The following is a 22,810-nucleotide window of genomic DNA, read 5'->3' on the forward strand; positions in this document are numbered from 1 at the left end:
ATATGCTTCAGCGAAGGTGCTCAAGATGGTCTGAAAAGGTACGGGGGAAAGAGCAGCTACCATATTGTCATCTGCGTACTGGAGCTCAATGCTCAAAGTCATGGAGGTCTTGCTTTTGGCCTTCAGTCTCCTGAGGTTGAAAAGCTTTCCATTCTTTCTGAAGACAATCTGCTTGCCATCCATGAGAAGGAGGGTCATGGCAATGATGCAACCTTGTTTGACTCCTGTTTTGACCTCAAAGAGATTGCTTCAAGATCTGTTGTTACTCAGCATTGTGGCAGTCATATTGTTATGAAGCAGCCTCAGGATACTGACAAATTTTTGGGGGCAACTGATTTTTGAGAGAATGATCCACAGGGAACTATGATTGATCTGAACAAGGTGTTCAATTCAATCAATGAAACTCATGTATAAGGCTTGATTTTGTTCGCGATATTTTTCTTGCAATTGCCGAGCGGTGAAGATCATGTCCACTGTTTCTCAGAATGGTTGGAAGCCACTCTGGGTCTCTGGAAGAATTTCTTCTGAGAGTGGCAGGAGTCAATTGGCAGGGATTCAAGCTAAGATTTTCCCTGACATTGCCAGGAGATAGATGCTGCATTAGTTTCCACAGTTGGATTTGTCACCCTTCTTGAAGAAATTGATGATCAGTGTGTCTTTGAACTCTTGCCGTATCTTCTTCCTATTCCAGATCTTGAGCATCAGGAAATGCAGTTGTTTGTGGAGCTCTGGCCTACCTTCTTTGAAGACTTCATCGGGGATTCTGTCTAGTCTAGTTGCCTTGTTGCTCTTCATTGCTTTGATGGCAGCTTGGACCTCACTCAGGGTAGGAAGTATTGCAAGATCGTCCCTAGGCAGTTGCTGAGGGATTCGGTCAAGGGATTCTGGGACTATGGTGGAGGGGCGGTTCGGGAGCTTGTAAAAGTGCTCCCTCCAGCGAGAAGCAATGGCTTCATTGTCTTTCAAGAGTTGGGTACCATCCCTTGATCTCAGGGGATTAATTCCATGTTTTCTGGGTCCATAAACAGCTTTCGTAGCATTGAAGAAACCTCTCGTATTGTTGATATCTGAGAGATGCTGGAGCTCTCATGCCTTCTCGGTCCACCATTGATTTTTCAGAGTCCTTGTTTTGCATTGGACTTTTGCTTTGGCATGCACATCTCTCTTCATTGTGCAGTTGATGTTGCTTTGCCAGTCCCTGAAGGCTTTCCTTCTTACCTCAATCAGACTTTCGATTTTCACATCATTCTCATCAAACCACACATGTAAGAAGGACATCGGGCCGATCCTGAGAGTGGACTATGACATAATCTAGAAGGTGCCAGTGCTTGGATCGAAGATGTTGCCATGAGGTCTTAAATTTATTCTTCTGGCGGAAGAGGATGTTCGTGATGACAAACTCATGTTCCGCATGTTTTGTAAGGAGGAGCACTCCATTGGCATTGCTACTGCCAACTCTTTCTTTTCCAATGGTGGGCTTCCAGAGGTCTGCGTCTCTTCCGACCCTGACATTGAAATCTCCCAAAAGAATAAACTTATTGTCTTTGGCAATGTCTTTCAAGACTTTGTCCAGTTGGGTGTAAAACTTCTCCTTCACATCATTTTTGGTGTCTAAAGTTGGGGCGTAAGCACTCATGACAGTTGCCTGTTGGTTTATTGGCAAACTTCAAGCAGAGAGTCATGAGACGCTCATTGATACCAACAGGGACTTCAGATAGGATCTTGGTCAGTTTTTTTCTTGATGGCAGGTCCTGCTCCACAAATTCATTTTTCTACCTTTGGGGTTCTTTTCCAGAAAAGGTATACCCTCTGCCTTCTCTTTGATGTCCTTTCTGGTCTACGTGTTTCTGCCAGGGCAGCTAGGTCGATGTTAAATCATTGGAGCTTGTGGGCAATAATTGCCATGTATCTTTCAGGTCCATCCACTGTCTGGATTGTCCGTTAAAGTCCAAATATTCCATGTTCCAAAATTTAACCTTCAGTTTTGACTCCATAGAGGTGTACCCACTGGATGTGCTTATCCAGTGAGGGGGTTTGAAGTGGATTATGTTTAGGACTCCTTTTCTAGTCCCCTCCCCATATGGGGTGAACAGAGCAGATCCTAAATAGGGCTAATCAGTCGTGGATGCAGCTGCTGGACTGTTCTTCTACCTCGGTCCTTAAACAAAATAACTGATAAACACATCCACCGCCTACATGCTAGTCCATGACTAAAAGCTTCTGGATTTCACAGTCCTGCTCCTGTCGCCATTCGCCAGTTGCCGTAGAGCTTAATCTTAGGAAAGTAGTGCATAGGAAGATGCTTGTGCGTGATTTCTTTTAACGTGGGGGGACTGTTGCATTGCAGCTACCACATGATCCTTGATGGATAGAAGGCCCGGGTCCAATGGCATGGAATCCACAACAGTTGGGAGAATCCTGTCTGTTGCAGCCTTCGTTCGCCTTTACAGCCATTGTAGCATTACCCTTTCTATCCTCCGCCTGTTCTGCCATTGAGGATTTTTAGGATCGTTCTTCATCTGGTCCCTATCCTTTGACCTTGCCACCATGGGTGAACCTACTGGAAGTACAAGACTCCCTACAGCATCACTCTCGGGTTAATTGGAATGCACAAGCCCACTCATCACAACAAAAGTGACGAGTCCTGTGGCACCTTATAGACTAAGAGATGTATTGGAGCATAAGCTTTTGTGGGCAAAGACCCACTTCGTCAGATGCAAAGAGGGTCTTTGCCCACAAAAGCTTATGCTCCAATACATCCGTTAGTCTATAAGGAGCCACAGGACTCCTTGTCGTTTTTGCAGATCCAGACTAACACGGCTACCCCTCTGATACTCATCACAACAAGATGATGATCCGGAGAGCAAGGATAGTGGAGACTGTCTGTACATATACTCCTGCTTCTGTAACTTCCACTTCCATTCATCTGATGAATGATGGCTTTACCCATGAAAGCTTGTGCCCTAATAAATTGGTGGTGTCACAGGAATCCTCAGATTTAAATTTGGAGGCAGTCTGTCTAATAACTATACAGTCTTGTTTCAGCTGCATTCTGCCTCTGTATAAGACACCCACGAGGTATCCCTGAGTGGCCCCTAAATGCTTGGCTCAAAATTGGGACACACTAAATGAGTCCATAAAATATTCTGCTCTCCACTCTACTCTCCCTTTATTTAACTACTAACATTCAATTTATTACATCTGTTTTTATCATCTCTCTAAGAGAGTGCTACACTTTAGTCCTTGTTTAGTGAAGGAAGACTTATGCAAGAAGTTGTCTTGCATGATAGCATGTTGCTTTTATTGTATATGCCTTTCTGTTATTTTATATTTGTCACTATTTGTTTGGTACAGTACCTTAAGTCTTTTTATGAAGGAGTGTGCAAAACGTTATACGTTACATTCTATTACTATGTTTATATTTTCATTATTTAATTTTTCCCATTTGCATGTGATTCTCTTCCTATTTGTAACAATTTTTAAGTATATCAAATATTTAATTTAAAATAGTTGACTGTCCCTTTACTGCTATATTTTGACTCATCAGAATATTTTTTCTTTTTTCCATGTTTCTATCTATTAATAAGACATGTTTAATTTGTATCCCAAACAAAAATAGGCAAGTACATTACTTTGTGGCTTGTCCTAGTAGCATAATAGTTATCAAATAAATTCTGAAAGCCAACAATCAATTCTGTTGCAGGATATGATATTGTTTTACAGAATAACCTTGAAACTTAAATAATCATAAGTACATACAATATGCTGTAATACATTAGTACCACTAAAGTCAAGTCATGAGATAAATATCACTTGTTATCACTATACGAATTGAGATGATTCAATAGTTGGCTATGTTTTATTATGACTTCATAAACCATTGTCTCAGTTGGCTGACTTCTCCTAGGGAGAGTACATTTCACAACAAGTAAAGTATTATTTCTGTGGAGTTTCTATACTCATTTTGCCTTTTAGGTAGATGATCACACAAATGCAAAAGAAAGGAATATAATTTCGAGGATAACTGGAGACTGATGTATCTCTCTGGATCAGATCTCTAAGTACTTTCTTGTCATAAGTAAATCTATTGATATGACAGCTATTTTAAATTGGGTTTTTGTGAATTAATCCAGATGATGAAACATTCAGCCAAACATTCTGAAATCTGCAGAAATGCCTTACAGATTGCAGCTAACCTGTAATTCTAAGTGAGCAGGAGAAGAATTTGAGAATACTGTTGTCTGGACATGGTTGCTTTTTAAATCTTTATTCTGTAATATAAATGTTGTTTTATGTTTAAAACTTCCTGTTTCTCCATCAAGGTATAAGTAAGAGCCCTCCCTAAGTTTCTGGAGGTGATAGTTGTGGTTCGCTTAATGGCTGTAACTGTAAGCAAATTTAGGATGAGTTGGAAAATATAAAGTTGTATTTTCAGTTTTTTAAATCTAAATGTTCCCAGCCAGATCCAGTGTTTAGATTTTCAGGTAATAGCTACATATTGCTCATTTTAGTAGCTTATGTCCTGTATCCCTTTCTGGAGCCATCTCCTTTGGACTTGTTCTTACTTTACAGGGAACAAAATTAGGGCAATACAGTATGGACAGGCATTTCTCAGTTTTGAACATGATTTGATTCCATCTTGTTGACTGGCCAAACTATGTGAAACTGGCTTAGCTGGGACAAAGTTCAAATTCCTCACTCTGTTTGACACCTATAATAGATGGTGGGGAGGTCTTTGACACAGGGCAGATAGCTCATAATTTTCCCTTAATACAGTTCCATATTCTTCTTTTAATTCATGAAGAAACCTAACTCCTGAGGTCAAGAAGGAGATTCTTGTTAATTAAATTAGATGCTCTGTTTATCCAATCCATAATTAGTATGTAAGATCCCCAAAGTTGGTGAGTTGAACATTTAGGCAAACAATAATAAAGACTAGATTAGGTACTTCATTCTTCAAACAATGCTTGAATGGAAGTTTTATTTAAAAAAAATCAAATATGTTTCTTTAAATCTCCCAACGGAAAAAGGTCCACTTTCTTTCTGTGTTTAACAAAGAGAGGTTAAAACAAAACTATGGGAAAGGTCAGGATCTCTGAGTTTTGAAATCTAAAGCTATATCTTAATTTAAAATAGTGCATTATGTAATGCTTCAGGAAATTATCACTGTATCATGTAACAGCTTCCTACACCTTAACAGTATTTCATTTCCGTTTCTTCCTGTATGTCAAAGTGTTAAACTATTGAAGTTTTCTCTAATTGGATGTGGACTATGAAATGATTAAATAATTCAGCAAAAACATTTTAATCTATTTTAATCCTCTTAAAGGAAATTGTCATTTACTCCAATCTTGGATTTCTTTAACAGTGTGGAACTAATATATTACAGCCTTTAAACTTGAAAAGTATTGTTGTTTAACAGGAAGTGCTATGTCTCAAATGCAATTGTTTTCCCAGGTTTTGTTTCCCCTCTATGTCCTTTTCTATTTATTGACAGTTGCGAACAACTGTCAGGGAAGAGACGACTCCAAAATTATTTCCTGGCTAACAAGAGATGGTTGGAGTAATCTGATTTATCAACAATCTGCATTGCTCTTACTGGAAATTAAGCCAGAGAAATTATAGCATGCAAAATCCTCACTTTAACATTTCATATCTTTCAGATTCACTAGATGGCAGCATAATATAATAGAGCTTCCAGCTCATTATCTGATTAAGTGGCTTTTGCCCACTAAAGCTCGTGATACTATATATATATATATATATATATATATATATATATATATATATATATAGTATGTTAGTCTCTAAGGTGCCACAAGACTACTTGTTTTTAAAGTTACAGACTAACATGGCTACCCTTCTAAGACTAATGTGATAGAGTTTAGGGAAGTTTTTGCAGGTGAGATTCCTGGAGCGTATAGAAAAAAAAATCATTATTTCATAATTTTTGTTTTACACTTTTCTGAAGATTAACTTCTCATTTTCTTTCCAGGAAAACTAGTATATGAAAGAATTTCATCCATGTGTATGGATAATCGTGGCTCTTTACCAGGTAATTTTGTGCCACCTTAATGCTATTTTTCTTGTAGAAATCTATCATGTTTACCAAGCTAGTTTTGGGATGTAAGAAATTTCAGCAGTGACTGAATTTTCACCAATATGTATCATGTATACTGAAACAAATTCAGTTTTGCTTGCACGCGTCAGAAGAGTTTTGTGTGCACCTTGATTCTTATGGGGGAGAACTAGAGTTTTTAAATGAGACCAAGACCGTGGGGTAATATTAAAATATTAGCTGACTAATGTCCTCTGAAAAGAAATCAGTCTGCTTGTGTGTGTTGCATTTGGATTTAGTTGTTGTTCCTAGTGTTTAAAAAAAAAAAGCCCATAACAAGTTGCTTTCATTCCTCCCACAGCTTTACATAAGTTTACCTTCTTTCTATAAATAACCTGACATAAAACTGGGTACAGTAAAATGTTCTAGTTTTCAGTTTTAATGATCTTGAACATTAATAGGGTCTCTTGGGTGCAGGTGGTAACTTTTAAGGCAGGAGGAAGTGGGAGACAGCTAGGATGGGAATACTATTCCTAATCACTCTAGTTTATAAAACAAGGAGAAAAAATGTTTGTTCTCTTCTCTCCTCCTACTCTCTTTCCTTCCTCCTCCTGAATTTCTTCCTATATTTTTTCAGCATGCTTATAATATGGTTTTATCTATCTTCATAGACAATAATAAACCATATTAACACACTCTGTGGTCACAGCCATGTTTAAATATGGTTATTTTCATGTTGTAGATGAGCTCCAGAACATTTTATTGTAAAATAAAAGTATGTACTTTTGGTTTAATCACAGACAGCTTGCAATACTAAACCAGTAGCACCATGAGAAACAAGTCAGTAATAATATTTTCTTTGGTGAGCTTTCTTTTTTTTCTCATTGCTATTTAACAATCCGCCTCCTAAGGACAGCTCTCTCTGGATGAAGCAAGAGTCAAAATACCTTGAAAGAAATCTGAACCAGCAATGGTATCAGGAATGAAATTTTCCAGTAATGTACACACACTCACAATTTCTTATGCAGAACCCTGCCTTGAGCAGCTGTGTGAAATAAAACAAAGTCTTTGGTATTTGTACTCATTCTTTCAGTTGTAATAAGGTTAGAACTTCTAATTTAGCATTCTCTGTCTCCAGAAAACCAAACTGCAGTGTAGCTCTTGCTAATTGAAAGATACCTGAGTTATGTTTGTCTGTGAGGGCACAATTGCAATGATTTTGTGCAATTCATTTTAATTTGTTTAGCATTTGCTAATGAAACAATTTCTTATAGAAAAGAAGGTGTCAACAAGACCTTTGTTTAAGTAGTAATCATTGCCTTTGCTTTAATCAGATGATCCAAGTATATTTCTAGATCAATAACTCTGTAATGACTCTGTAATGACTTTTTGTTATAGTTTGAGGGATTAGCATTTTGAAGGTTGTTGATATTAACTATGTTCTGGTTAGCACTATTCTTAACTGTCTTTGCAGTTACTGCATGCTTGAAATAAAGACATCACAATTCCAAGCGCTGTGTTATATAACTGGCCTCTAGCTGTGGGGGGTGGGGAATTGCACTGTTTCTCTAAAATTTCAACACTGGCTGAGTGTCTGAGGAACAACAACAACAAGCACAACAGCAGAATAATAAGTAGAGCTGGAAAAGAAAATTCTGCTTCCAGTCAGTTTTTTTAAATACTTCTGGTTGTATGTATATTTACTGGGTTCCTCACAGAAAGGCATGCAGATTATGGCTTGAACTTTGTTCCTGTATCATTTATAAACTGCAGGTCCAGTGGACAAAATTGAGGGAAGATAAAGCAAAGGTCTACTACTGCTTGCTTATTATTGGTTAATCTAATACTTAACTTATAATGAGAAATATATCTGTCTCAAGCTGTGCAGATAAAGAGCCCTTAGAAATACTTTACGTCTACTTCAGAAAGCTGATTCATGAAAAGGTGGAAGTTACAAAGATTGAAATATAAATAGACACAGAACAAAGAAATGAAATCTTCTCCCCAGAAGCTGAGTGTCTGTACTTCTAAAAATTACTAGGCTGCTGACGGTGCCATTCTTATGGTTTGCTGTGAAACATCAGGGTGCAAATTAAACAGACAACAAGCTCTAAAGAGGGGTTATTGTGCAAATAAAGGTTCTAGTGTCACTGCAAATCACTGTTAAGGCTGATTTGAGTTAATGGTAGCGGGAACAGATTCAGTCTTTGAGGATGGTCACAAACTTGCAAGTATCTTGCGACCTAGGGAAAGATCTGCTCTGAGGATTTCTGGGTTTGAGGCCCTTTACCTTAGTGCAAAAGATTCTTCTCCTACCTCTCCCTCCACTTTTTAGCAGAATGATTCTGGCAGGAGATAGGGTCAGGATAATACTGCAACAGAGAAATTACAGAAATGTAGGGCTGGAAGGTAACACAAAAGATCTCTAGTCCACCCCCACCGGCTATGTTGAGGCAGTATTAAATATGCCTATACTATCCCTGACAGAAGTTTGCCCAACCTTTTCTTATTAACCTCCCATGACCTAGATCTTACTACCTCCATGTTTAACCTGTTCCATTGTTCAACTATCCGTAAAGTTACAACAATTTTATTAATATCTAACCTAAAACTCAGATTAAGCAGATGACTATTTGTTCTACTCTTAGTGCAAACAGAAAACAATTGATCACCATAACACCCCTTAACATATGCGGGTGTTTTTATCAGATCTCCACTCATTCTTCGGTTCTATAGGCCAGAGTTTCTCAACTTTTTTTTTTTTTAAATGAAGTACTCCCAGAACCTACAGTTTTCATACACACACAATTTTTTTTCTACCATTGCAACACACATGTTTTAACAACTTAATTGTAACCAGGCAGGCGATGAAATTTTGGGGTGTAAAAAGTACAAAAATGAAGCACTGTAAAACTTAAAACAAAAATTAAATTTTGTTGGCGTACCCTCCCCCCCAGCTTCTCTCAAGTATACCCCTTAGGGTACTCGTACCGCTGGTTGAGAAACACTGCTCTAGTCTAACCATGCTAGTTGTTAGCTTTTCTAAACCTCTTTTCATTTTTGTTGCTCTCCTCTGGACCCTCTCCAGTTTTTCACAAATTTTAAAAAGTGTGGCACCCAACATTAGAGAGACTGCTCCAGCTGAGGCCTCATCAATGCTGAGGAGAGCAGAACTATTACTTCCCATGTCTTCTATGTGATACTCCTATGAATACAGCCCACAAATTTTTTATTTGCAACAGAATCACATTCTTGCCTCCTATTCAGTGCCTTTATAGCTATGCCTGTTGCCACTTTCTGTATCTGAGATTTGTTCAGGTTTGTGTGTGTGAGGTATTAGCACAAATATAGGTATCAGCAAAATGATGGGTTAAATTATTCCATCCCTATTTAGCATTTCCCATGAAGCTGACTTTGGTGAAGTACTTTGCACTTTTGTAACAGCTCTCAAATTTAATAGTGGCTGTATTATGAGGCTTCCATTTCAAGGTTATTAAACACTTCATTTGACTATAGACATTTCCTTGTCAGCATTATTATTCAGAGTGTCACATGCCTTTCTTTGAAATGTGGAGTATTCCACTAATATTGGGCAATGCAGCTGTCACAGGAAAGCATCAAAGCCTGCCAGAATGTGCTGCGTGGTACTCCCGCAGTGATTCTAAAGGGCCTGGCATTCTGACTGCTGCCTCTGTAGTGGTGGTTGGGAGCTCCAAGCCCTGAAGCAATTGCCTGCTTTGCCCTTCCCCATCAGTGGACCTGAGAACATGTCATATCTGGTAATAGAACACTGGAGCCATGACTGCCAGTCACAGTTTTTAACCATTGAACTAGTCCACATGCTTTCTCTAATGACTTGAGAATATAATTTTAACCAGTAGGGTTTTAGTATGCAGATTAAGAAAGTTTGGGATGTAGCCCAATGTACTAGCTTGCCTTTTTATTTTGTTCACTGCTTTACATCATATTTTGCTTTTATTATGTTCAACGGTAATGCATAGAACCTACACACCTGTATCTTGTCAGACAGTAGCTTAAGCAAGTTAGCACAAGATTTGAGGCGTATGAATTTTGAACTGATAAACAGCCCGACTGAAATCTCAAATATTGAGGTTTGACAGGTTCTTGTTCCAAGCTCAGGCCCAATATTATTCAAATTATTATATAGTTGGGAACTCCAATGGGCACAATTTCAATATTCACACTATACGAACACCTGTATATTTACAAATAGTTTATGAATGCATTTAGCACACTCACAAACACCCCAACTCAGAGATACTACAGAATGTACACCTGCGCTTCCATATGCCCACATCCATCCCTTGTAGAACAACCTGAAAAGTTAGCTTTCCTTTTCTTATTGTCATTGCCTTCCTCCCTCGCTGCCACTAATAATCATTCTGGCACCTCAGAAGGGCTATATCTCCTTCTTCCGCACCTCTAGGCTCGAATGAAACTTTTATTATTACAGTACTAGTACCCCTATGTTTGATGCATATTCAGTAGGGTTATTTTCGCTTCTCCTCATTTGTACATCTTCCCCTTACTAATGGTGGAGTCTCTGCCTATTGGATTAGAATATCAGTTCTTCTTCGAGTGCTTGCTCATGTCCATTCTGATTAGGTGTACGCGCGCCGCGTGCACGGATTCCGGAGCTTTTTTCCCTTAGCAGTACCCATAGGGCCAACAGAGAGCCCCCTGGAGTGGCGCCGGTATACCGGTGCATATATACCCCTGCTGGCCCTTCCACCCTTCAGTTCCTTCTTACATACCGGTGCATATATACCCCTGCTGGCCCTTCCACCCCTCAGTTCCTTCTTACCGCCCGTGAGGGTAGCTGGAGCATGCTTCAGGCTATTGCCTATCTCTTAGCAGCTTATCTCTTACCCATTGTATTATAGTTCGCAGTTGAAGTTTCTTTCTAGTTAAGTAGTTGTTAAGTACTGTAAATAGTTATTTAGATAAGGGAGCAGTGGAACCCTCCCTCCAGGGGAGGGCATGCCAGGGCCCCAGGGCTTCAAACCCTGTGCCTCCTGCTCCAAGCCTATGCCCTGGGGAGACCCTCATTCTAACTGCCTTAAGTGTCTGGGTGAGGCTTATCGAGCTGAAAGCTGCTCTATCTGCAAGAGCTTTAAACCCAGGACTAAGAAGGAGAGGGACTTCCGACTGAAACTCCTGCTAATGGAGTCGGCACTGCAGCCTCAGGGAGAGGAGCGGCCTCATTCCGCCCGCAGCGCACCGACGGTGGCACCGTCGGACAGCAGGGCACCGAGACGCAGATCGCCGTCACCGGTGTTGAGGGCCTCCAAGAGCTCGAGGGGTCGCTCGGCAGAGAGGAGTGCCCAGAAGGTGCGCCCTAAGGAGGGGCACCTTTCTTCTAAGTCTTCTAGGAAGAGGCACAGCCCAGACAAGGGCAAGAGCCCTGGGCAGACAGTGGGGCTAGGAGAGGTCCGTCAGCCTTCCACCCCAGAGACCTTTGAGGCAGCCCAGGACCTCATCCACATGGTGGTGGATGAAGGGGAGGGCCCGGTACCGCAGGAGCGGACCGCGCCGGCACAGGCCTCTAGTGCCCCCCAGCAGGACAGGGCTGGGCCGTGGGACCCTCTGGGCGACGGGCAGGCCTCGGCCCAGCAGCAGCAGTTTCCCCCGGTGCCGGGGAGAACACCGGCACCGGAGCCAGGACGAACACCGGCACCGACCCAGGGCCCGCTCCCCACGGCACCGGCAGCGACTCCGGGAGCGTGTGGGCTCGCTACGCCGACGGCACCGGTGCAGGGTCCGGTGCCGCAGATGGCTCCCTGGGCAGTGCAGGGCCCCACACCGTATTACGCACCGCCTGTGGTGCCGCAACAGGCGTCCCGCATGGCACCGGCGCTGTTGCTGCTCCCGGCACCGGTCCCTGCTTACTCCTTGGGGGCACAGCAGCAGAGCGCGGCACCGGTGCACATGACGGCACCAGAGGGGTACGCACCGGTCTATGAGATGCACCCGGGTGCGGTACCGCCGCAGCAAAGGCCTCCACTCATGCCACCACCGGCACCGTGGGTGGTGCACAGGGGCAAGCCATCGGCCATGGCAGACCAACGTAGGGTGCAGTCTTCATCAGCGCCTCCATGGTCGGCATCAGAGTACTCTTCGGAGTCGGAGGCTGAGTCAGTGGTTTCGACTGGGCCCTCATATAGGTCGCGGCCTCGCCATAGGTCCCGCTCGTCGCTCAGATCATCTCACCGGGATCCGATGGTCCAGCAGCAATCGCAGGGGCAACCCCAGTGGGCTTTCTGGACGCCCTGGGCATACCATCAGGCCCAGGGGCCTCCCCCTTCGGGGCCGGCAGTGGGGTCATCCCGAAGAAGGAGCACCCCATCTGCCACCCCCTTGACAGCCCCCCCGCCTGGAAGTGGCTTGCCCATAGCTTCGGGGCCGAGACCCCCGGTGATTGGTCAGGGCGATCCGGGGGCACAGTTGACCGAGGAGGCAATCCCCTCAAGGGACTTCTCGTTGTCCTCGCCAGACGAGGCCCTGGCCGACCCTGCACTTCAGCCCCCGTCCATGGACTCCAGGGTGCACCAGGAGCTGCTTCGGAGGCTGGCGGTCAACCTTGCGGTCCAGCACGAGGAGGTTCACGAGGACTTAGATCCGATGGTGGACATCATAGCGGCAGCGGGCCCTGGTCGGGTGGCGCTCCCACTGAATAAAACGGTGGACAAGCTGTCTAAAACCCTGTGGCAGACACCGGCCTCTATTGCACCGACCCAGAAGGGGGTCGAGAGACGATACTATGTACCCGAGGGGCATGAGTATCTGTTTACCCACCCGGCTCTGGGATCCATAGTGGTTCAGGCCGCTGGGCAGAAGGAGCACCAAGGGCCTCCAGGCCCCACTCCGAAGGCAAAGGAGCCTAGGAGATTGGACCTGCTCGGCCGGAAGGCCTATGCCACAGCGGGCCTCCAGCTACGTATAGCTAACCAGCAACTGATGCTGGGGCGTTATGCTTTTAATATGTGGGCGTCCACGCAAAAATTTGCCAGCCAGCTTCCTCCCAAATCCCGCCAGGAGTTCGGGGCCTTGACGGAGGAGGGGCAAGCAGTGGCGCGTACCTCTCTCCAGGCGGCCTTGGACGCAGCCGATTCAGCAGCCTGCATCATGGCCACAGGGGTGGAGATGAGGCGTAGTGCCTGGCTGCAGGTGTCTGGCATCCCACCCGAGGTGCAGACTACTATCCAGGACCTGCCCTTTGAGGGGCCGGCCTTATTTTCAGAGCAGACTGACTCCAAGCTGCATAGCCTGAAAGACTCGAGGGCAACCCTGAAGTCGCTAGGGATACATACCCCGGCGCCTCAGAGGCGCTCTTTCCAGGCCAGGCCCTACCCTAGAAGGGGGCAGAACAACGAAAGGGGTCGCAGGAGAGGCCGCAACAATGGCCGCCCTGACATTTTCGGGGCAGGCGTAGGGGGCCTCGGTCAGACTCCGAGAGAAGCTCAGGGCCATCCCCCGGTCCCCAAGCCAAGCCCTCATTTTGAAGGTACGCCAGAGAGCAGAGTACCAGTAGCGCCTATCTGTCCGCCCTTTGGGGTCCGTCTTTCCCTATTTTTCCAGGGATGGTTAAAGATCACGTCGGACCATTGGGTCCTAGACCTGGTGAAGCAGGGATATACTATCCCCTTCCTCTCTTACCCTGCCTCCCATCCCCCAGCCTCGTCCCTTTTCAGGGACCCCTCTCACGAGATGCTCCTTCGGCAGGAGGTGTCCAACCTGTTGATGCAAGGTGCCATAGAAAGGGTACCTCCTAACGTAAGGGGAAAGGGTTTCTACTCCCGCTACTTCCTGGTACCCAAGGCGAAAGGGGGTATGCGTCCCATACTACACCTCCGAAACCTGAACACCTTTATAAGGAAGACGAAGTTCAGGATGGTGACGCTAGCCCGCATCATCCCATCGCTCAGAAAGGGGGACTGGTATGCTGCTCTCGATTTAAAAGATGCGTACTTCCACATTTCAATTTTTCCAAGTCACAGAAAATTCCTCCGGTTCACGGTGGGGCAGGATCACTTTCAGTTTACGGTCCTCCCCTTTGGACTGTGTACGGCCCCGAGGGTCTTTACTAAATGTATGACCGTAGTAGCCGCATTCCTGAGGCGGCACAAGGTCCAGCTGTTCCCATATCTGGACGACTGGCTCATAAAGGGCAAGTCTCGAGAACAGGTACTGGACCATGTCTCAAGGGCCAGAGCTCTGTTCGAGGGCCTCGGCCTCCTCATAAACGAGGCCAAATCACTGCTGGAGCCCACGCAGGTCATAGACTTTGTGGGGACCCATCTGGACTCGCCTATGGGCAAGGCGTCCCTGCCGAGAGACAGATTTTCGACCATTCAATCGCTGGTAGTGGGGCTGCAGGAGTTCCCGACTACGACGGCGAGGACCTGCATGAGGCTGCTAGGCCACATGGCGGCGGGCACTTACGTGGTCCAACATGCCAGGCTACGCATGCGCCCATTGCAGGGGTGGCTCAAGGTAGTGCACAACCCCTTGAGGTCGCCGCTGGATGTGGTGGTAACTATCCCCCAGGACGTCCTGCGCTCGCTGGACTGGTGGAAGGATGAGAGCACGGTGTGTGCCGGGGTCCAATTCACCAAGCCGTCCCCGTCGCTGCAGCTGGTCACGGCTGCCTCGGACGTAGGATGGGGCGCTCACTGGGCAACCTCAGGACACAAGGTATGTGGTCGGCAGAGGAGGCTCGCCTCCATATAAATATCAAGGAGCTGCGGGCGGTCAGGTTGGCCTGCAGGGCGTTCCTTCCCCACTTACAGAACAGAGTGGTGGCGGTGCTGACAGACAACACTACGGCCATGTTCTATATCAACAAACAGGGTGGGGCGCGTTCCTCTCCCCTGTGCCGGGAAGCCCTAGAGCTATGGGAACTGTGGATAGCCCACAGCATTTCTCTGGAGGCGTCTCACCTCCCAGGAACCAGGAACGGGCTGGCAGACAGGCTCAGCCGTTCAAACCAGGCGCACGAGTGGGTGCTAAGGGGGGATGTACTTCACGAGGTCTTCCAGAGGTGGGGGTTTCCCCGCCTGGACCTGTTCGCGACTCCGAGCAACGCCAAGTGCGGGGAGTTCTGTTCGTACATGGGGCACGGGCAGGGCTCTCGGGGAGATGCGCTGCAGGTCAGCTGGCCCAGGGGCCTACTCTATGCCTTCCCCCCGTTCCCTCTGATCCACGACACAGTCCTCAGAGTGCAGAGGTTCAGGGCTCGGGCCATCCTGATAGCGCCAGTATGGCCTCGACAGTACTGGTTCACCACCTTGCTGGATCTGACTGTGGAGGGCCCGCTCAGGCTACCCCTAGTGCCAGATCTAATCACTCAGAGCTGCGAGGCCGGGGTGGCACTCCACCCGAGCCTTCCATCTCTCCACCTAGCAGCGTGGCTCCTCAGTGGCTCTCAGTGACGGAGCGAGCCTGCTCTAGAGATGTCCAGGAGGTCCTCTTGGAAAGTAGGAAGCCGTCCACTAGAGCTCTCTACGAGGCTAAGTGGAGGAGGTTTACTTCCTGGCTGGGGGGCAGGACGCTCGCTCCAGGTGAAGGGGCGGTTCCGACTGTCCTGGAATTCCTTCTCCACCTGCGGAAACAGGGCCTGGCCACAGCCTCCCTAAGGGTGTACCTGGCGGCCATTGTGGCCTTCCACACCGGGGGGGGGGGCAAAGGTCTATCTTTGCCAACCCCTTGGTTAAAAGGTTTCTAAAGGGAGTCGACAGGTTGATGCCATATGAGAGGCCTCCGGTACCGGCATGGGACCTTAACCTGGTCCTGACTGCCCTTATGAAGCCCCCGTTCGAGCCCCTAGCTTCATGCTCCCTGACACAGCTATCTTACAAGGTAGCTTTCCTTGTGGCCATTACCTCTGCCAGGCGGGTGTCTGAGCTTAAGGCTCTCACCTCAGAACCACCTTACACTGTGTTTTTTAAAGACAAAGTGAGGTTACATCCACACCCGGGATTTCTTCCCAAGGTGGTCTCACACTTCCACATGTCCCAGGATATTTACCTGCCAGTGTTTTACCCTAAGCCACACGCGTCGCCCAGGGAACAGGCTCTGCACTGCCTGGACGTTAGAAGGGTGTTGGCTTTTTATATAGTTAGGACACGAGAGTTTTGTAAGTCAAATCAACTGTTTATTTCGGTGGCAGATAGGATGTATGGTCAGCCAGTCTCAACGCAGCGTATATCCTCGTGGATTACTTCCTGTATTCGACTGTGCTACGAGGGCACGGGTAAACCACCACCGCGCATAACAGCACATTCCACTAGAGCCCAGGCGACGTCGGCGGCGTTCCTGGCCTGCGTGCCGATCCTGGAGATCTGCAGGGCAGCAACCTGGTCATCAGTGCACACCTTTGCAGCGCATTATGCAATCACGCAGCTGGCCAGGGAGGATGCTGCTGTCGAGACGGCAGTTCTGTGTTCTGCAGAATGATAAGATAATAGTTAGTCACCTTCCGACCCCGCCTCCGGAGGGGGGACACGGCTAGGGACTCACCTAATCAGAATGGACATGAGCAAGCACTCGAAGAAGAAGAAGAGGTTACTTACCTCGTAACTAGTTCTTCGAGATGTGTTGCTCATGTCCATTCTGCATCCCGCCCACCTCCCCGTGTCAGAAGGAGCCGGCAAGAAGGAATTGAGGGGTGGGAGGGCCAGCAGGGTATACCGGCGCCACTCCAGGGGGTTCCCTGCTGGCCCTATGGGTACTGCTAAGGGAAAAAAGCTCCGGAATATGTGCACGCGGCGCGCGTACACCTAATCAGAATGGACATGAGCAACACATCTCGAAGAACTACAGTTACGAGGTAAGTAACCTCTTCTTATTTCAACTCATTATGTAAGTTGGTTTGTTACCATGGCCCTCTTGTGGTTAGGTATCTGTGGATGTAGTTTATGTATGTATTGTTATTAATCACTTAAGCAAAGTAGAAGTAGTGTACTAGATGCAAAGAAACAAAGCAAAGAATCAGTTGAGGATTAGTTCCTATCCCAGGCAGGGAGATTATGCCTCTTGGTGTTCCATCTGCGGGTATTAATCTGTAGCTTAATTTATAGAATTATGTATTAATTATATTAGTTACTTAAGAATCCCCAGTTATCACTGTGATGGTTGATGGGGACAACACTTATTATTTTTTATCATAATCCCACTCCTCAGAAAAGAGAGATTTTTAGGCTACAACGGGAGGAGCGAGAGTAAGGAGTGAAAGGATGCAAGAGGACAAAAGCAGAGAGGACTATAAAGAGCAGTATTTCTTAGTTCTTCCATATGAGCATTTCACAGGAGTTACTTATTGATTTGTAAAATAATAATAAATTACATTGAGAGCTATTGGGTTGACATCAGGAATTAGATCCAATTAAATCAATATTATGATTAAATGGAAGTGTAGCTCTGGTTACGCAGCATTGCTGCTCATTCTGGTTATGCAGTCCAGCAGTTGTCAGTATTGCTGAAAAGGAGATGCTAGAATGACATTGTCCAGTTCATTACTTTATGCTTAATTTCTTATGAAAAGAAAATACTTAATTTGCCATTTTAAATAAATGTAAATAATGTAATTTATTTTAGAACTAAATGTGATATGCTTGGCTCTGGCTTTATATTTTTACAGATAATTTTACTCCAGAAAGTGTTAATGATACTGCCAAAGAAACCTGTTTAAACTGGTTCTTCAAGATTGCTTCAATCAGAGAGCTCGTTCCCAGATTGTATCCTTTTCAAACGAAGTTGACTGTCAAAATGGTGCAGTTATGCCTGAAGTTTTAAAAGGAATTAAAATAATATAAGAACAAAATGAAGTTTATGTTGAAAATCTAAACGGTGATTATCACCTCAGATTTTAGACTGAAAATATCTATGTACTAGTATCTTATGTACTTATATTCCCCCTTCCATCACAACAGTATTTGAATGCTTCTCAGTCTTTATTGTATTTATTTCACAACACCCCAGGGAGATAGTGAAGTGCTCTTATACTCATTTTTTTAACAGATGGGAACTTAGGCAGAGCAAGGCGAGCTGACTTGTCACTGGTCATACAGTCCAAATGTGATGAAGCAGGAAATTGAATCTCAGTCTCCCAAGACATAGACTAGTACCCCAACTGCTGGAACATTCTTCTCCAAATAGGAAAGCAAAAGGAGCTTACAATTGTTTTATTAGATTTTTATTGTTGTTTTTTTTTTTTGTTCCTGAGTACAGTGTTTGTCCAGGTACCCCATTGTTGGGCACTATAGATACACAGAACAAGATGACGGTGCCTGCATCAGGCTTTGCATTGGAAGTGAATTCCAACTTGGACTAAATTGTAATTGAATAGTAATTGAATCCGAAATCCAAAGTATCTCTAGGATTTTTAATGGTAACACAGACCAGTTAACTTCCAAAATTTCTGTTAACTCTGTATTGATCATCTCTTCCCAGCCCTTTCTTCTCCCTTTTTGTATTGACCCCTTTAATTTTATTTGGATTTTGAGCTTTAAAGTGTTTTTGAATGCTTTGACTCATGAGCACATGATGATGATTAAGTTCAGGTTACATGCTGTAAACTGTACATTCTTGAAAACTAAGTGGAAAAGCTATAAAAGCCAGAAAACAAGTGTCACAGTTATTAAGTTTTAGACTAACCATGGTATGTGGTGCCCAAGAGAAATTAATTTCGTAGCCCGGGAGTTGTCACAGTTCAAGGCAACTGAGTCTGTGTTTCCCCCCAGTGGTTTAGCAAAGGTGCCCACTCTTGGTCTTCAGCTCTGCAGCTGTTGCCTTTCTTGGGTGAGATTTTTGACTGGGGTATTCTCAGGCTGCACAGTTCCCCTGCTTTTATTGTAACTTGCAGCACAGAAAAATTGTACAAGGGTACCTATCTGCTTGCTTTCCCGTCAGAGATAGATGATAAAGTAATTGCTACAGAATGAATATAAGTTACCATGCTGCTCTTTCTAAGAAAGCCTACTTTATTCTTAAGGCACAAAGCATTACAGAGAAATCATATTATAAACAATAAAATAACTTACACACACTACACACTAAAAAGCTTACCAGAGCACTTTATTATTTTTGTACTTTTTACACCCAAAAATGGTCTCTGGCAAGTCCAGTCTTCTAATACCCCACCCAACTGTCATCCTCTATGGTTACATGTTCATTAGAGCTTTCCAGCACAGAACAAGTCCCCAGTCTTACAAGGTCTCATAGGCCAAGTCTTTCCAATATTCCTTGAAGGATTGAGGCCCTGCATGGACCATGAGTCCTTTTGCTGGAGCAGGAGGAAGGCTGGAGGCAGGTTAAACCTCAGGCTTTTATCCAAAAGTATTTTCTTTGTCTGTTGGTCTCTAGAGAATCCAGTTTGAACTAGCATATCCATTTCTCTGTGCTGGGGGGGAGGGTGTGACTACAGAGGGTTGACAACAGAAGAAGTATATAAGCATTCCTCCTCCCTACTTGAAAAGGTACATAAACTTCTACAACAACACATGCATGTACCCCAAAGGGATTAAATGAAATCTGTAAGGTTTGCTCCATATGATACAGGATATTGTCAGTCTCTCACAGGAGTAGTTTTGTTTGTTCCCACAAGGAATACATCTTGGGTTTTTTGTTCCTTAACTTGCTTTTGTTGTAGCTATGTGGAAGCAGCAATATTGAAATGCAACAAGTTTCTGTCCAAAACGTAAGGTTATCATGCAATTAATAAATATGGACAGCAAATGAATGGGTCCATGTGAAAAGTAGTATGTAGAAAATTAAGTATGAAAGATCTATTATCATTAATGGAAGAAGTTTTCTGTGCATTTGGAGGGAGCAGTATTGATTATCTTGGGCTCCTGGTGTGAATCCCAGCAAGGCAGAATATTAGTACAACTTCTGACTTACTGATGCATCAACTTCAGAGCACTTGCATAACTGTAAATGAACAGAAGGTCAAACATTTGGTGGGGTGGGGCAGGAAGGATCTACAAAACTGAAAGAACAAAATTGATGGGAGGTGGTTGAAGGTGAAAGAGAGAGCAGTAGGGTGGGACAAATAGGTAGGTCTGTAACCAGGCTAAAGGCCTGGTGGGGAAACAAGGTTGAGGCAATGAGCCCAGAAAGTAGCTGGGGAACAAACTCCAAGCAGAACGGAATCCCTATAGTTTATAAAGTAGCCCTTCAGGACTAATGGGCCTTTACAGTTAATCGCTAAAATAAATTGTATCATCTCAATGGCTCTCCAATGAGAGCTTGATCATTTTGGGGCTTCCCAATATGGGCCTGATCACAGGTGTGTGCTGGAGAGGCAGGAGGAGTGTAAGTAGCCCACATAAAGGCTACCTGCATGCAACAGCTCTGTAGTGAGTGCCCCTTTATAACCATAATGGGTAAACAGGGGGCCTGACAGACTTGCTGGACCTCTGCGCAAAGTGAGGAGGGGAGCTGTTTCCATGCTCCTGGAAGGGGTGGGCCTTGGGCAGAAGGGACGGGTCTGGGCAGCCAGCCCTCAGCACCACCCGGAGTGCACCTCACTGCCTCCCCACCCTGGGTTGTCCCTGTCAGCAGGCCTGTGGCAGGGGTGCTTGAACAATTTGTATAGTGGAGGTGCTGAGAGCAGTTGAATCAAACTGGAAACTATGGATATAATGGAAACCACTTGAAGCCAGGAGATACTGCAGCAGCGCCCATGCTTCTAGTTCCAGCACCTATGGCCTGTGGGTGAGATTGGGAGTGAAGTGGGGCCCATGGATCTGTGACTGACTAGGAGATTCCCCTGTCATCATAGATCCACTGCCTCTTAGGCTTTTGGGCTGCTATATCCCTGAGACTGCATTGCAACCAGAGAGAAGCTCCAGCTTCTCCAGTCTAGAGGAAAGGCTTCTTTCCTTCCATCAGTCCCCTAGTTCTTTGCAACTCTCCCATACAGAGACTGGCTGTTCCTAAAGGTAAGTAGTATAATTCATGTCTAAGATGTTACTTAGAGCAGTGTATCTCAACCAGTGGTTTGAGTACCCTTAGGGGTACTCAAGAGAAGTCTGGAGGATACATCAGCACAACTGAAATTTGGAGAAAACTGAAGTTTTGTTTTACATTTTACAGCACTTTATTATTTTTGTACTTTTTACACCCAAAAATGTCATCGCCCGCTGGCTACGATTAAGTTGTTTAAACAAATGTGTTGCAATGATAGAAAAAAATGTTTGTCTGAAAACTGTGGGTACTGGGGGTACAGTAAGAAACACTGACTAGTTAAATTTTACTTCTAAATTACTTTGACTTTCCTTTCCTCTTATAATTCTTGCTCATATGTAAATTTAATAACGCAGCCTTTCAAGTTATCAGTATGTGTTGTTGTGTTTTGATCAATTCTGAAACTTCAAAATTTAATTTTTAAAAAATCTTAACAGGGGAATTTCAGAATGTCTCCCGCGACTAACATCTATGATTAGAGGAGTTGGAGATCCACTGGTTGCAGTGTATGCGAGAGCATACCTGTGCAGGGTAGGTTACCATTTAATATTATGTAAAGTGAGCTTTTATTAATGGTATATTTCTCTCTTCTGGCAGCCTCACCTGCTGTCACTAAAGGAAGATTTTAATTAGAGACATCTTTTCTTTGACCCAAAAAGCAGCCTATTCCCCTCTTAGCAAATTGCAAAGCAGGATAATTTTCCCATTATAATCACAATTTGAAAACCTGCTGTATAACTGTCTATAGTAATCATAGTAATTAACAACTAATTTCCAAGCTTGTCCTGCTAGTCCTCCCTCCTGAGAGAAGGGGAAAATTGGGGGCTGAGTCATAAAGAACGTTTGTAGCTTTGTGGTATTACATGCAGCTATATTAGTGTTACACGTTGCTTTTCAGGGGTACTGTACAAGCTTTTCTTCTACTTGAATTCATTGTCTCCCTGTTCACGCCACTAGAGTATCTTTTCTGAAGACTGGCTTGATGAGCTTTATGATGAAAAAGAGTTAATATGATGTTCTGTTCCCTGCTTCATTGTGCACTCCAAAGCCCCAACCACCTGTATCATGGCCCACTGTTCACCCCTTCATGTCAGTAGCTCTGTGCACCCTGTTCTCCTTCTTCTGTGTGTCCTCCATTCCCCCTTCCCTTCAGTGTTAGGTGGTCTGTGTGCCCCTCCGTTCTCCATACAAGGTCCTTCCAACTTTCCCCATAAGGGAGTTCTGTGCTCCTCCCATTCATCTCCCTATGGCAGGGGTCAGCAACCTTTTCAAACCAAAGAGCCAAACTACATCAAAATTCAGAACAAGCGGTCAACAAAGAACCATATAGGAATGCTCATTTGCATGATTGAAAATGTACAACTTAATATTATTGATAATTGACATAAATATTAATAATAGCAGAAATGAAACATTGTACTTATAGACTTTATTTAATGGGACTTCTGCTGTGGTATCTTTTTGTACATTTCTTTGAAGTTTACATCATAACTTGTCAAATCCTGCTTCATGCATTCAGGCTGTCTTCTCTCAAACTTATGACAGCGGGCTGAGGATGTGAGGGTGCTGGAGTTTGGGTTGGGGTATATGAGGGGCTCAGAGCAGGGGGTTTGGATATATGATGGGCACAGGGTTGGGGTGTGTGGAGGTGCAGGAGTGTTATGGCAGGGGACTGGGAATGTGGGGGTGCAGCATCTAGATGTGGGGGCATAAGAGGCTCAGGGCAGTGGGTTCAGGTGTATCATGGGCTCAAGGTTAGGGTGG

The 22,810-nt window shown here is 44.7% G+C and overlaps 1 protein-coding gene across 1 annotated transcript in view; it reads left to right on the forward strand.

The window, feature by feature from the left end:
- The window catches only part of VPS35L (VPS35 endosomal protein sorting factor like), a 144,944-nt gene that overhangs the window by 33,228 nt on the left and 88,906 nt on the right, over positions 1-22,810 (forward strand). Inside the window, exons 9-12 of the mRNA XM_006123143.4 lie at positions 5,996-6,055; positions 17,718-17,814; positions 19,728-19,775; positions 21,484-21,577. Of these exons, the coding sequence (XP_006123205.2) occupies positions 5,996-6,055; positions 17,718-17,814; positions 19,728-19,775; positions 21,484-21,577 (299 nt within the window). The remainder of the gene's footprint in view (positions 1-5,995; positions 6,056-17,717; positions 17,815-19,727; positions 19,776-21,483; positions 21,578-22,810) is intronic.

This window comes from Pelodiscus sinensis, chromosome 16 (assembly GCF_049634645.1).
Source record: "Pelodiscus sinensis isolate JC-2024 chromosome 16, ASM4963464v1, whole genome shotgun sequence".
NCBI classification, from domain to species: Eukaryota; Metazoa; Chordata; order Testudines; family Trionychidae; genus Pelodiscus; species Pelodiscus sinensis.